Source organism: Gopherus evgoodei, chromosome 5 (genome assembly GCF_007399415.2).
Source record: "Gopherus evgoodei ecotype Sinaloan lineage chromosome 5, rGopEvg1_v1.p, whole genome shotgun sequence".
NCBI classification, from domain to species: domain Eukaryota; kingdom Metazoa; phylum Chordata; order Testudines; family Testudinidae; genus Gopherus; species Gopherus evgoodei.
In genome coordinates, this window is record NC_044326.1 from 55,630,033 (window position 1) to 55,646,671 (window position 16,639).

General features: G+C 38.0%; 1 protein-coding gene across 3 annotated transcripts in view; it reads right to left on the bottom strand.

The window, feature by feature from the left end:
- The window catches only part of SGCZ (sarcoglycan zeta), a 386,520-nt gene that overhangs the window by 102,279 nt on the left and 267,602 nt on the right, over positions 1 to 16,639 (bottom strand). For all 3 annotated transcript variants that reach the window (XM_030565438.1, XM_030565439.1, XM_030565437.1), the window contains one exon: positions 9,736 to 9,823. In XM_030565438.1, coding sequence (XP_030421298.1) covers positions 9,736 to 9,823 — 88 coding nt within the window. The remainder of the gene's footprint in view (positions 1 to 9,735; positions 9,824 to 16,639) is intronic.

The window sequence follows — 16,639 nt, forward strand, 5'->3', positions numbered from 1 at the left end:
CTTGTGTATGAGTTTGTCCACTTTAAGAACTGCCCAATTGTTTCTTGCCTAAAGGGTCATCCAAATGGCCAACTATTTACCAACTTGTCTCATTAATTTACATACCACATCTTTATATAGCTGAGCTTTTTTTGTAAATTAGCTGTCTTGCTACACATTAAATGTTTCTGTTCACTTTCACTGAGAACTAATTTCTTCAATTTAAAATGAAAAACACGTTATTATAAGAAACAAGTTTTGAAATCATTGCCCTAAACACTAAAGAGACTTTATTAAAGGAAACCATCTCCCAAAATAATTGTCTTTATTTTTAATTAGAAGCAGCAAAAATTGAACATATTTATGTTTATAGAATTGTAAAAAGGCAGACTGCCTATATCAGACCACACTTTGCACAGCAAGCAAAATTTCATGAATATGACATTTTAATATGTAATTTGTTTATTCAGCAAAGAGGCTGAAGTACAGAATAGGACTGGTCATAAATTTTCTGACAAAATTATGTGTTTTGATTAAATGAAAATTTTCATGGGACATGTCATACATAGTTTTCTGTGAATAAAGGAATTTAAAAGAATTTAAAGATTCTGGTCCACAAATTGGAGAAGAATTCAAGTGAAGGTTTGAGGAGTTACCAGAATAACTCACATGGTACAAATTAGGGGAAAAAAACACAAATTGTAATAAGACTATGGAAAGAAAAGTGTGATAGCTAATGAGTGGAAGCATAGAAGACCAAGGTGTGGTTCGATGCCAAAGGAGACCTGACCAATCATCAAGTAGGATCTATAGTCATGATCCAGGCTCCCTACCACCCTTTCCGAAAGGGTATGTTCCATGAGTGATATTGGATTAACTTGCCCTTCTGTATGCTTAGTAGACCTGGCAAGTAAAGAGCAAAGTAGGGTTCAGGGAGACCAAGGCAAAGTTCATGAAAGTAAGTAAAGAAAGAGGTGAGAAATGGTTTCTTCCCTTTTTTGTCTTATAGATTTGCAACAGTGAAGTCCTGGAAGCTTACAAGGTTGTGTCCCCTGATGTGGAGGATGGCATTGGTCCCAAGTCTTAGAAACAGTCCAATTGATCATTCCTCAGTCCCAAGGCCACCTCAGAAGTACAATAGACTCCAATTGCACCATAAGAATGGAAGGGGAAATGATATATAAGCCACCATCTGGAACTAAACAAAATCAAACTATCTTTCTAGGAAATTTGTCTTGTTCAAACACAGGGGTAGTATCTGCAGCAGTTGGAGAACTACCAGGGGTGTGTTTGGGTGGTATCTGTGGGCCAAAATTCACAACTGGGGAAAGTGCTGTATGATCTGAGAGTTTATGGGTCTATAATACATTCCAGGAAGGTGGTGGCATATAAATGAGTCTGGGGCTTTTAAACAAGACTATGGAACATTGTGGCATATAAGCAAGTATGAGGTTTACCTAAGGGAAAAATAATTTTACTTTAGTAGGCCCAATTGGTGGGCTTGTATGTAAATAGAACCCATCTGTTTTGGTGGTGAATAATAATATGCAACACCCCACACCAAAGCCCAAAATATGTACCATAGAATCATTTAAATATGATGCTCTGTAGAAACTGTACAGTCAGAAGGGACTCTGTGGCAACTATACTGGGTGGCCTGGGAGTTTGGGTGTATCTATGGAATTCTGCAAACATTGAGGGATTAAACCTTAAAATTAACTTGATGATTGATAAATTTGATCACCTTAGCATTGATGTATGCCAGTAGAGATACCTGAGTGATGAAAGCTGGAGTCAAGTTGAGTTATTGAGAAGCTGAGTGGAAAGAAATCTCGGAGGGAATCCCCACACGGTGGACACTCTTACTACTCACTAAAAGCATCTTTGTGCACTTTAGATTAATATGCTTTAAAGTACACTAAACAAAGGGTACTTTTAATACTTAAAAAAGAGCATCCTCATGAGGAGTTAATGTAGAGTAGCTAGCACTCTGCCAATTCACATGCTATCTTGCTGAACAATAAATTCCTGTGTAGACAAACTCAGTCTGTGTATTTATGTAGGGTAGGTGGGAACACATGGCAAACTAATAGAGATAGTATGAACACATTCATGGATGTTGCAAATCTTGTGTAAATGGAGGGAAAGGGTAGAGTTAAGGTTATGTGGGCACCTTGAATAATAATTCCTTGATATTTTTCATGTATGAATTCTGAATTCTTACTGGGAATTAATGAACATTTTTGCCATTGGAACTTTTGGGTTTTTAGTCTTATGATTTCAAAATTTAACGTATGCACTACACATCAGTGTTAAGTGCTAGCAAAGTTCAAAGGCATAAACAAACCATTTCTAATACCGACTTCTAAAAAGTTGGAACATTGTTTAGTTAGAAGTTGTAGTTGGAAACAGTTTTTTTTTCCTTTCTATAAACCTTGAATTTTGAAATCTCAGCTCTTTAAAGCTTTTAAATTAATTTTTTTTTAAATTTCTGGTCTGCAATTAAACATGAAAATACTTAAACCAAAAGGTTGCTTATGTTTGTTTGTTTTAAATAAAGCCAGAAGGGATTCAGAAACAGGATCTAGGTCCAGTATTTTAAAAAATGGGTGCCTAAAGGTTAGGCTCCAAAGTCTATTTAGACACCTAAATAAGGGGCCTAATTTTCAAAAACAATGAGCATTCAGCTGTTATTGAGATCAATGGGAACAGCTAAGTGCTCAGTGTTTTTACAAATTAGGCCACTGGTATAGGTGCCTAAATATGCAGTTAAGATCCTAATCAGGCACTCATTTAAAAAAAATGGCTAAAACAAAATGCATCTCTCAGCATTACCCATGTAATGACTACATGATGAAAAATGTATTATTTCTGGAGGTAATTTTTTTCCCCTTAGCCAATTGTTATTCTACACCTGTCCTACTTGCCTATGCTGCTCAGTCACTGACATTAAAGTAATCTTTGCATTATTGCAATGTTCCTAAAGAGACCCTTCAACTAAAATTAGGATTTCATTACACAAAATGAAGGCTCCATATTATCTGTCCAAAGGTTTTTATTACTAAAAACATAAATATCATTTCAGTAACATGCACAAAAGCAACATATACGTCTTCAGATTCTACCATTTGCCTGGCTGTTTAGCACAATCCATAGTGATACCAACACAGAGAGCTGATGTTCCTGCGACTTTCTCTCTTTATAACTTTTCAGTTAGCATCAAGACAGCTAGCACTGCACACTGATAACAGACATGGCCTTGCTGTTGTTATAAGGACTCAGAGCCATGACTTTATATTTAAATACATACAACTGAATTCTCCAGTACTACCTGTCACCATTGTTTATATACTTTCCATCTTCACTCTTTGTAGATTGGGATGTGCTCCAAAATGTCTTCATGATGTACTTTATTACCCTCCTTTACTGAATATAATTCATCATCCTGAGTCTCTCATGGAACTGAGTACCTCATTTATTAACAAGTTTATTCAAGGTATTCCATCTCCCTGAATGATCATACCTTACTTTTTTCTTTTCTTTAAAACAGAAAATGGTAGCTCGATTAATCTTCCATTTGAAGATCCTCAGAAGGCCTTAAATTGTCATTGAGTATTTCCCAGAGACCCGCGAAGCACTGTGGGGCTTGGGGCATTAGCCCCATGGGGCTCACCGGGGTTTCTGCGGGTTTGACAATATTTACCAGAGCTCTGCTCCAGATAGCTCTGGCTGAATTTAAGCCCTGCTCTTCAGACCTTTCTAGTCTAGCATGGACACCTTTCCAAATATCTCAGATGAAGAGTGTGTATTATCCTAAAGTTTGACCAGTGCAGCAATTTGGATGTCAAGATCTGGGTCCAGATTATCCACAGTGTGGCCCCTTGTGTAGGCATTTATATCTGTGTAAAGTGGGTGTAAAATGCTACTGTTCTGATTTGGTAGCATTTTACACCTGTTTTCTACATGTGTAAACACAAAGTGTAAGGTAGTAAAGAATCAGCCATGAAAAGTCTTGTTCCTGAGGTTCTCAATAACATTGTGTGCACCTGTATTCCTTTTACATGTTTACAGGAGCATTTCAGATTTTGGAACTTTCAAAAACCAACGTTCTTTTCTATTTGTTCCACTTTTAGGATGAATTGACAGTTCAATTCATTTTCCATTTTAGGTCACAATTAAATTTCTCTGAATCCTGTGGCCTGATGTTCATAAATAAAAAAACACCCACAACTTGTATTATCAGCATTCAAAGGTGTTAGTGCTCAGAATTTCTGAAAAATATCAGGCTACTCACTCCTGACAGACTTCACCAAAAAATAGAGCGAAAAAGATAAATGAGACAAAATGTAAATGACACTTATAGTTAGGAACATTCCATTCTCTTGATTTAATCTGCACCAGCTGTAGACCAATTAAACAGTTCCCAGGTGTTCACATTAATGACTGAAACAACAACACATGTTTTCTTTAGGGCTATTTAAGTATTTATAATATTAAACTCAAATACAACGTGTCTAAAGCAGATCAGGTCTCTCTCTCACACACACACACACACACACACACACACACACACACACACACACACACACACACACACACACACACACACACACACACACACACACACTTTCAATGTTGTATTGACTTGACAAGAAATGGTATCACCAACCAGAGTAGCAGATTCATCACTGCAGATGTAAATGAGTGTCACAGAAACCCCACCTTGTAACAGTATCAGCTGAAACAGAAAGTTTTAATAATACATCTGCTAGCAGCAACAGGCACTGGCAAGTACAAAGTGGCTAAAACAGATATTAGTTTAATTTCTTTTCATCTGTATCTGCTAGCAAGTCTGGTTACTTTTGCACAACAATTTCCCATGGTCATTTAGAATAATCAGCAGAGATGATGAGTTTCTGTGAAAGATACTCTCAAACAAGTGTAGTTTCTGTAGGCCTGAAGCAACAGTCTTAACTCCACGTGAAGACAAAAAGTAGTAAGTAATGAAAGCTAGAATTTACAAAGAAACTAACTGTAAAACTATCTGAGTATTCTCGAATATATGATGTAGCAGACTATAAAGAATGAATGTAATAGGAGCAATATTGCTTGATCTATGGAATTAAAGGAAAATGAAACCAGACTTTTACAGGAATTACTGATTAATGAGTATGAATATCTGTCAAAAAATCCCTGCCCCCATCTCTTAACCCTCCCTCCTAAAAAAGGTAGATAACTTTTCTCAGTCATCAGACAAAACAGACATACTGTAAGAAGAGAGGTCTCCTGACTGCTTAGAAGCTGGAGCATCTCCCTGGAGAACGACCTTTAGAAATAGTAATCACAACACACGAAATACCTAAAACAAATTTCAGTCCTCCTCTTGTTCAGAAACAACATATGATAGTTAATAGCCTAACACTAGATAGAACCATTGGGCTTTCATAATGTTAGGTTGTTTTCCTTATAAGCACTGGTGTTTATAAGGTCTGATTCTTTAGTTCTTACTTTTAATGAGAGGTTGACTTGTTTTACCAAAAACTTTTCTATTCCATGCCTGAATAGCCCAGGTTAGTACCTATTCTTGGAGCATACCAAGAACAGCAGGAATCATTTATTAAAAGAATATCACTCTGAGAAAAGCGAAGCATTAAAGCAGATTCCACATCCCACTAAACACCGATTGCTTTAGAGTTCTGTGGAAGGCTGATGATTTGAGAGAGTCAAGGCCAGACTCAGCATAGAGCAGATTCCATATTCATTTTTCTTTTGGTGCTCAGGAACAGTAGAATATCAAAGTTTCTTATCTAACTACACGTTAAACATTTCCATTACATGCCCATATCTCTGCAGTATGGGGAAGTTCTGTTATTCTGAAGTAAAGCTAATAAATGAAAACATTCCTCATTACTACTCTAACTTTCTCCTTACTCACAGCCCCACACTTGATTTAGAGGAAAAAAAAATGTTGTGGCTTTGTTGTATAATACAATGGGCAATCACTGATAGGTTGTTATTATTATTATTATTTTGTACTATTTAAAAGTAAATTTGTGGATACCAAATGGCTAGTTCAAACATGAAAGTAGTATGTAGAATTGCCCAAAGAAGGAGATAATTTACTAATGGCTGATTTTCATCCCAAGAGATGTTTAACCTCTTTTCTTGCAGGAACTAAAATAATATCTGTTGTGGAAAGAGTGGAAACTGAATGTGATAATCGACTGGAAATATCTTTGGGAGATAAACATAGTGAAGTTTTGTAAAAGATATTAAAATGATGCATTTAAGATGAGGACTCCAAGAAGATACAGAAGCCTGCTACCAGAGCTTTGTAACAGAAAGCCTTATCATTGGAGTAGGATATCACTAGAACACTGATTTATTTAATGTAAATTATAATCTAATACACTGCATTACATGTGATAAATTGCCAAATCAGGATTATAGCTATTCGATGAAAGATACTATAAAATACCTGCATTTAACAAAAAAGGATAAAAAATTCCCTTCCTAATTTTAAAAAATGTTAGGACTTACATATGGATGTTTTTGGGTGGAGAAAAGAAACTGACATAACTGTATTTCTGAAGGGCTCTTTTTTCACCTCTGAAATGTTAGCTTAACCATTTTCTTAGGAATGCAAAAATACTAACTGAAAGGTAATGAAATAGGGAAGAGGCAGCACTTTGCTTTCATAAGTAGGACTCCACATCTGTCTCAGAAGTCATGGATTTGGTGAATTTCCAGGACTTCTGCAGCAGCCAGTGTGGCTGCCCCCAGGGCTGCCCAAGCAGCTGGTTCTGGGGCCAGCTGCTCAGATGGCTTCAGGGACAGCCACAGCGGCTGCTGCCGGAGCAGCTCTGTAGCCAGGTACTTGGGCTTCCCTGTGTGGCTGGGGTCTGCCTCAGCCATGGTCCCAGGGTGGTCAGAGCAGCTGCTGCCTGACAGCCCCCAGCAGCTGGTGCCGCTGGCTCCATCTCCCCAGAAGTGGCCCCCCAGGGTGCTGCCCCCCAGTACCATCCCCCCCTAAAATTCAGTCATGGGTATTTTTAGTAAAGTCACGGACAGGTCACAGGAAATAAACAAATTCACAGACCATGACCTGTCCATGACTTTACTAAAAATACCCATGACTAAGGGTACGTCTTCACTACCCACCGTATCGGCGGGTAGCAATTGATTGCTCAGGGACCGATATATCGCGTCTCATCTAGACGCGATATATCGATCCCCGAAAGCGCTTATATCGATTCCGTAACTCCACCAACCCGACCGGAGTTGCAGAATCGACAGGGGGAGCCGTGGACATCGATCCCGCACCGGGAGGACGGTGAGTAATTCAATCTTAGATACTTCGATTTCAGCTATGTTATTCACGTAGCTGAAGTTGCATATCTAAGATCGATTTTCCCCCGTAGTGTAGACCAGCCCTAAATCATAGCCTTACTCATAAGCAATAAAGCTGAGCAATAAAAATTTGTAGAATTTGAAGATAATGTTTCTGCGAAAAGTTTTGGTTTTAACCAAATAGCATGTTCCAACAAAAAATATTTTGTTGAAAAATTCCCAACCTCTAGTAAAAACTTCTATAGAGTTATAAATACAACATTCTGAGTAGTTTAACATTACACAGTATTTTGTGTTACTTCTTCTTGAATTTATAAAGAATACGACAACATTCATTTGGACATATCCTTTTCCTGTATAATATATGGTATGTTGATTCTCTAGGTTGAATACATCTTAGGTTTCATAACATGAGACAGAAGAGTTCTTTATTTAAAAAATCCCTTTTTAATATCCTTTCCCCGGGGAACACAAGATTCATTTATCCATCTTGTCTATCAACTACATAGACAAGATGACAGCAATATTTTATGATAACATCAATGATATAAACCCTAGCAGAAATATTACTTTCATGAAAAACTTTTTATCACAGCAACCTGTATAGTAGAACAATGTATTAAAACTGTTAATAACACTAACACTATGTAGCAATTACTAACAGAGCGTAGAGGTTTTTGTTTTTCTTCTACTCTCCCCATGGCAAGATTTGTGATAGACAAGATCAAGAGATTTTTAAGGCAACAATATCAAAAGTGTCAGAACTATTGTTAAAGGAAAACCAATAAACTTTTGGTTTCCCAGGGAATATACATTTACTTTCCTTCAAATATATCAGGAGTGGGCAAACTTTTTGGCCTGAGGGCCACATCTGGGTGGGGAAATTGCATGCAGGGCCATGAATGTAGAGCTGGGGCAGGGGGTTGGGAGGGAGTGTGATGTGCAGGAAGGGGCCCAGGGCAATGGTTTGGGGTACAGGAGGTGTGCGGGGTGTACAAGAGGGCTCAGGGCAGGGGGTTGGGGTGTAGGCTGCAGGAGGGATTTCGGGTGCGGGCTCCGGCCCAGCGCCATTTACTTGGAGCGGCTCCAAGGTGGCAGCAGCATGCAGTGGGACTGAGGCAGGCTTCCTGCCTGCCCTGGCCCCACACCACTCCCAGAAACAGCTGGCACCACATCCCTGCACTCCCTGAGGGAGGGAGCAGGGAGCAGAGTGCTCTGCATAATGCCATGCTGCAGGTACCTCCCCTGAAGTTCCAATTGTCTGCAGTTCTCCATTCCCAGCCAATGGGAGTTGGTGTCTGCAGGCGAGGGCAGTGCACAGAGCCCTCTTGCCCCAACTCTCCCTCCCCCCAGGCCATAGGGATAAGGTGCCAGATGCTTTTGGGAGTGGCGTAGGGGCCACAGTGCCACGGGGTTGGCAATCCTGCAGGCTGGACCCAAAGCCCTGACGGGCTGGATCTGGCCCACAGGCTGTTATTTCCCCACCCCTGTAATATATCCTCTATCTGGAACATCTTATTATTTTAAAAGGGTACCTCAGTATTGACCTTTTCCATTAATACTCACAAGAAGGCCATGAATGAGAGTCCTGTGCTCGCCACTAAAATATACAGCCTTATTAGTTATAGAGATATGCTTTAATTTTTAGTAAATAATACTTATGATATAATTGAATATTAGAAAATATTAGACTTAATAAAAGCAGGATAAAGTAAAAGGAAATCAAATAAAATGGACCACATTAGTTACATTAGGATGTTAGTAACATTAGACCACTTTGAATTTTAATTTCATTTGGAATTTTTAGCTCTTATATTTTATACTTCAACTGTAAAATAAAGATATATCAAATCATTAATCACTCTAAATATGTTCCATATTATACTGATTACTGTACAATTATGTTCTGACAACACAGACAACATTTTGCTATCTGGGAAAGAATTTCAAATAGGTTTACACTGTCTACATTCTGTTACCCAGATTGTGAAATCCAATCTGTCCAGGACTGAATTCAGAATCCGGGCTAGGAGGATCAATTCAATGCTCATAGAAGAGATGGAAGTTTTTCTGTTAGAAAACTAATCATTACTTTCCATGAAAAAAATTGAAAGAAGCCAGAAAAATTTCATTTTGTGCAAAATAGTCTGCTGAAATATTTGTTTTTTTGTGACAAAAAAAGAAAAAATAAATAAAGGTGGATTAATGAAAAAGCCATTTTCTTTCTTTTTTTATACTGTCTCTACTTTCCATGGACTCCAATGAGTGTTGAATCAGGCACAGCATAATCTTATTCTTTAGTATGATTATCAGAGCTTTTGCAATAAATATTTTACATCGCTGAATAAAAATATGATTCATGAGACTTAAATAATACATATATCTTCTTTAAAGAAGAACACTCACCTACAGTCAGTTGTCCAGTTAACTGTCCCATGTGGTTTCTTGCATTCACTGTTACATTCCTGTCAGACTGTAAGACCAGTGGGCTATCCTGGTAAACATGTATAAGACAAGCAAATGAGAGAAAAAAAATGTAGAGATGGAATTCAGTTAGAACTGTAAAAATAACCCCATACATATGATGATAGGGTCTTGCCAAAACATTATATTCTTATTTTATATCAAAAATCATGTAAATACATACACAGAACAAGGACAAAAATCTTAAAAATGAAAATCTTACTACACAGCCTCTATTTTTTTTTATTTTATTTTATTTTATTTTTTTTTAGAGATCAGACATGAAATCATGCTCTAGAAATGTTTTATTCTCCGAGGATCACATTTGGAATATACAATTTATGAACTAAAAATGATGAAATTGTTGCATTTTATCTTAACCTTTACCATATAACAAAATCCATGTATTCTTCGTACAATACCTTTAGGATCATCAACAAACATTATAATGTTTGTAAAGTAAGATTATAAATGATATTAAGCCTTTGGAGGAGTAAGTGTTATTCCTATTTCTGGACTGATGAAAACAGAAGTGTAGAAAAGTTACAGAGGATATCACCAAGTTAACAATCACAAATTATTTTCCCTACATTTATTACAAATAGTGCCTGAGATTAGAGGAGATTTTCTTTTTATAGCTTGTTAGCTTTGTTCATTTGAAATGACCTTGTGTAGGATCAGTTCCACTATTTCCACTAGTTAATTTGTCAATTGTTTACGTGGGTTTTTCCATATAACAGGGGAGGGAAATACATTTAAAATAGACATGCAATACACCCTTGCTATAACAAACCTATTGGGATCCAGGCCACATGTTCATTATAGCCAGGAGTACGTTATAGCAAAAAACCCAATCACAATGAGGCCTGTTGGCTCCTGACAGTGGAGTGGGTCCAGGGTGTTAGCTCAGCCCCGTGGCAGGCTGGATAAAAATTGTGCACACATATGCAACATCCTTCCCCCCTCCTCCTTTGAAAAAAAAACAAAAAAAAAACTGTACAGTACTGTAGTTGGGATCCAGGGTCTGTGTTCATCATAGCTAAAAGTTAATTATAATGAAGGGAATTATAGCAAGGGTGTGCTGTATGTTATTTTAAATCTACAAAATTTGGCATATATGGCACAAAGAATATTGTTACAGGAAGCCAGTCTTGCATATTTTTAAAATTAGATTTATAATGGAAAATTTAAAGTAAACATCATAATTCTACTCAAAATCAGTGAGTTTATGAATCTGTTTGAACAGTACCTCTAAAGTTCAGAGATATGGTTTGGACTGATTTGATTTAGATAAGCATGCTTGCATGTTAGCTAAAAATTCTGTTTTAAAAGGTATTGGTTTGTGATTTCAAACAGTATTACATTAAAGTGCACTAGAACTTTTAATACGGACCACTAAGGTCTATACAGAACAGTGCTTACTAAACAAGTTTGACAGTGATATAGACGATGGCCTGAGATTATTGTTGTATTTATCTATTACATCGAACAAATAGAGCTGGTTGAAGAAACTGACAAAACTATAGGCTGTTGGAATATTCAGTTCCATTGAAATAGAAACTTCATTAAATTGGGTCAATTATACCAGATTTTATTTCAGAAGAAAACTGGTGGAAAAAGTTTCGATGGATGTTGAAACAGCCAATTTTAACATTTTTTTGGAATGGAACGGCTTTTGTTTTTGTTTTCTAAGTTTATAATATACAATAAAAAATGCAAAAAATTAATTACAGAAATTCAGTTTTGTTCTGATTCTGAACAAAGCCAAATTTTGAAATTCTTCATGAACCAGGACGTCCATCCTCTGCACAGCTCTATTAACAACCTAACCCAGGACTGTGACTAAAGTAAAATTTTTGTATCAAATAACCAATTCCAAGAGCCATCCAGTCCTACAATTTATCTGAACTTATATGAACCTATTTGGTCTAAAACTTTGATTGTGCATATGGCAAGATCAGGTTTTGACTTAATAAGCTTTAAATTACCTGGGATAAGCCTACCTAAGAGACTACCTCTTTCCCTGTGAAACACTATCACAGTTACACTCAGCTGAACCATTGATACTAGATCCTTTCTTGATATAATAGAGTTGATACAATAGAGCGTAGGCAGGGCATTCTCTGTTCTCATTCAACCACTGGTACAATACAGCCTGAATTTGCAACTTCCAGGGCATAATGCAGGGTCCGTTTGTCTCATCCAGCTTTTGTAGTAGTATTAAGGTATAGACTGAGGTGATTAGCATTTGATTATGAGCTGCTCTTTGGCATGAAGGGTGAGTTAACTGAACTGCATATTTAGTTTGTGAATTTAAATGACTATAAGCTTGATTATGGATTCCTTTGTTATTCTAACTAAAAAGAAAATTAAGAAATTAAATTTTAAAAAAATAACTGCTTGTGGTCACTTTTCTAGAAAGAAGGATCATCTCCTCCCCACTAACGCCTCATCATTGTTGAGAAAATGGGGAAATGACAAAGTCACAGTTGGACTTATTTTACTTGATAGATGAATTGTAGCTGTACTTCAATCTTGCATACCCTATCACCTTTTTCTTCTGGCACAGGATGTTCTTTTATCATAAAAAGCTCTTCTGGATTGTGTTTCCAGTGATTGTTAATCCTAATATGGTACTCGGTCTGCAGAAAGGTCTGAAATTATTTTAACCTAGTTTCTAAAACAGTAAGTGTGTTTTGTCTTTCACTGGACCCTACAACAATCTTATGTATTTCCCTGCCAAAGAGCTTGTCTATTTTCTTTCCAGGTGCAGAACCATAACTATCTGAGACACTGTGTTCAGAGCAACCATTTGAGCAGAGAATATGATCATACCAAGGGATGCATCCGCAACAAAAGCAGCTGCTATGGATATTTTTCTCAGCACTGATTTGATTTTCATGTCCTTATGGACCTTTGAAGATCATTAGCACAGGCAACTGTCTCCCTGGCAAAAGAGGTTGTAGTACACATCTGAAGCTTCAAAATATATCTTTAAAGAGCCTTTACTCCGCTGGCTAGTCAATTTTTTGAAAGAGACCCTTCTTACCCAGAATAACCATATCCTTATCAAGAGGGGCTATTATCATGTCTACCTTTGCCTGCTGAACTAAATCTTTAGATTCAGCAGTTTACTGAAATTGAGTAGCTATCTCAGAAGTCTTTGCATTCTCATCCAAAGGGTTTTTGTTTTCTTTTCTCATTTAAAAGAATAACTAACTGGATTATCAAATGCTTTCTGTTCCTCAGGTTTGTTGAACTAGTGCTCTGATTGTAAATGAAAACTCTTAAGTGTGACTGTTTGGTGTGTGGTTGTTTGCTCAAAAAAGTGTGAATTGGGAGTGCTTTGTTCCAGGTGGGCCTTGAGTGGTTGATTGGAGGGAAGGCTTTGCGCCAGGCCAACTGCTTTGAGCCAGCAGCCTTATAAAAAGGCAGCCAATTGTGAACAGAGGATAGGCAAACGGAGGGAGTTTGCCTGGGAGTTCACCTGGAGGGAGTTGCCACAGAGTGTTTTTGTCTTTCAGGCTTCTGTGAGCAATAAATGCACCATCTGAAGAGGCTCTTAGAAGGAAGACATTATGGATAGTGAGCAATCAGCTGTTGTAACCTGCACAAGATGTGTCATATTTGTCTTTCTCCCAAATGATAGAAGCGACTTCATCTGTATGAAGTGCAAGCTGGTCTCCATATTGGAAGAGAAGGTTAAAGGACTAGACACCCAAGTATCAAGCCTGCATTGAATCAGAGAAAATGAAGACTTTCTGATTAGAAGTCAGCATTTGGTGCTGCAGCCACAGCATGCTGAAGAATCAGAGAGGGCAGTGCAGAACAGGGAAGAAAATTGGCAGCTTATGATCTTCAGAAGAAGAAAGAGGAGAACTCATGTACGCCAAATGCAGGAAACCATTTTTAGGCACTCTGCACAGGTGGAGAATGATTTGGTAGAATTATATGCGAGAGGGGATCAGAAGGAGACCCCATCAACTGGAAGGCATGGGATGCATTATCCTAGGGATGGGGGTTCCACGACCACCACTCCCAAGAGGGGGAGACGGGTGGTGGTGGTCAGGCACTCCCTCCTACTGGGGACGGAGTCATTCATCTGCCATCCAGACTGGGAGACACAAGAAGTGTGCTGCTTTCCTGGAGCTAGAATATTGTTGCCAATGCATTCCTTGGTATGATCAGGATGTGAAGGCCTGTCTGCTGAGATTGCTCAAGCTTCTTCCTACTTCTCCATGTGGGAACCATTGGTACTTCCAAGAATGACTTTGGCCGGAGCATTGCAGACTACATGGCTCTGGGAAGAAGGATAAAGGAGTCTGAGGTGCAAGTTGTGTTGTCGTCCATCCTCCCTGTTGAAGGAAAAAGCCCTGAATTGTGGAGATAAATACATGGTTATGTAGCTGGTGTCAGAGAGAGGGCTTTGGATTCTTCATCCAGGGGATATTGTTCCAGGAAGGAGGATTGCTAGGAAGAGATGGGATCCACCTAACGAAGAGAGGGAAGGGCATCTTCACAGGGAGGCTTGCTATCCTAGTGAGGAGGGCTTTAAGCTAGGTTCATTTGGGGATGGTGACCTAAGCCCAGAGGTAAATGGGGAAATGGGATACCGGGAGAAACACAAGAAGGGGGTGCAACAGGAGAGGCCTTCTGATTCATACTGAGAAAGGAGGACAAATGGCTAGTTATCTTAGTTGTCTGTACACGAATACAAGAAGCCTGGGAAATGAGCAGGAAGAATTGAAGTCCTAGCACAGTCAGGGAACTATGATGTGATTAGAATAACCGAGACTTGGTAAGGTAACTCAGAGGACTGGTGCACTGTAACGGATAGGTATTAACTGTTAAGGAAGGACTGGTGGGACAGAAAAGATGGAGGAGTTGCACTGTATGTAAGAGAGCAGTAATGTTAAAAAGTTTTTTTCCTGCTTGATTCCCACTTTGCTCCTTTTCCAACATCTATCTTCATTACACTTACATTATTTCTTGGCATTGAGTTCACTTGAATATATTCAGAGAAACAGATGGGAGGGCATGTCCTTCTCCCCACAATGCTGGAACTGTATTTGTGGGGAGAAGGCCCACTCCTGAGTGCCTTGCTAGCTCAACTTGGGTTACAGAGTATCTGAACAGAGAGGGAGGAACAAGGAGAAGTCTGTGACATGGTCCTCCTCTTACATCTGCTAACACAGTGGGCCAGCCCTGGAGAGGAGTCCTTACTACACCCTCCTAATAGGTGGCAAAACAGCTGTGTTCTCAATACTAGGGACACTCACTGTGTCTTCCTGAGGTACAAAGCATCCTGGAAATACCTTAAGCTATACACAGTGTTCCAATATGGACCAATAATTACTGTCACAATCTAGTTTAACATACCAAGCTGAAACTCATAAAAATGTTAAGTACACATAAGAACTTTTTATATATAGTATATATAAAAATATATGAATGAACTGGTCAGCATTTTTTTAACCACTAGGAATCTCCCACACTGGAGAAGGAACTGTGTGATAGACAGTCCACTCCCTTATTCTCCTTTTTTACTTTCACTCTGGATTCCACAAACCACTGAATCTATGTATTGAAAAAAAAAAACTACCATACACTGGGACAAACTTGCAAAAACAGAATATTTCATGCAAAAAGCATAAAAGAATTTATGAAATGTAACCAGTATCATCCTGCATTTCCCCCCAGTAGTTAATGAAGGTGTGTGTGTGTGTGTGTGTGTGTCAATATAAGTAATTTTCACCTTAATCCTCTTTTCTGCTCTGGAGCCTGTAGTGAATCCTGAATTTCTGACGCATAAAACATTGTCATGGAAATGTCTTTGATTTTACTAATTCAGCACCAACTTCTTCACAGAGTCATAAGTGGGCTCTTAAATAGAACATACTTGATGAAAATACATCTTTCATTATTACCTGAAAATACTTGGATTTCTTTCTGTAATACTAGGTAAAAGTTTGACATTTGAAAGAAATTTGGTAAATGGATATTGAGGCCATACAGAGTCTATAATGCAATTTTTTAAAAGGAACATGACAGGAATGCCCTTCTCTCCTTTAATTTTTGCATAAAGCCCTTAGCAATAGTGACATTAAATAATAAAATCAAGAGGATTAAAAAGGGAGGTGAAAAGGAGTTTAAGAAGTTGTATCATCTGCATGATTCAACCATTATAGATCACAAACTGCAATCCCTGAAATTTTTGATTTTGTTGTATTATATTAAAGAAACTACATCTATCATCCGATGCCACTGTAATCAGGCTATTACCTGGATTAATCTTGCAATTGGAATAAACCTAGGCAGGAGACAGGTGAACTCTTTTAGGTATACACAGAAATAACTTAAAGAGATTCATTAAATTTGAATCTAGTTATAAATACAATATAGGAACAATGGGGAAAATTAAAATTCCTCTATCTTTCCCTGTGGAGCAAGATGAACTTAATTAAAACTAATGTTCTTCCAAGAGTATTTTGTAATCTTTGCTGGCTGATGTTCCTGTGTATTATCCGAATATTACTAAAATGATGGCAGGAATTTGTATGCTAGGAAACCTAGACTACCTTCAAAACCTCAAAGTTTCAATCTACAGAACTGGAGGGTTTTGGAGTCCCTTTTAAACAAAACCGTGTAGCTCCAAGTTACTTGTCGGAGCAAGGAAGCCACCTTTTCACAGTCCAGTTATGACCAGTACCCCACTTTGTACCTCAAGAAAGTTCTGTTTCTAGCTTTGACTGAGTCATTTCTGTGCACCGCATAAATGTGTTACCAACTCTGAGGTAAATTAGACAAGCAATTTCTAAGAGAAGAGAGCTGAAGAATTATGGGATAA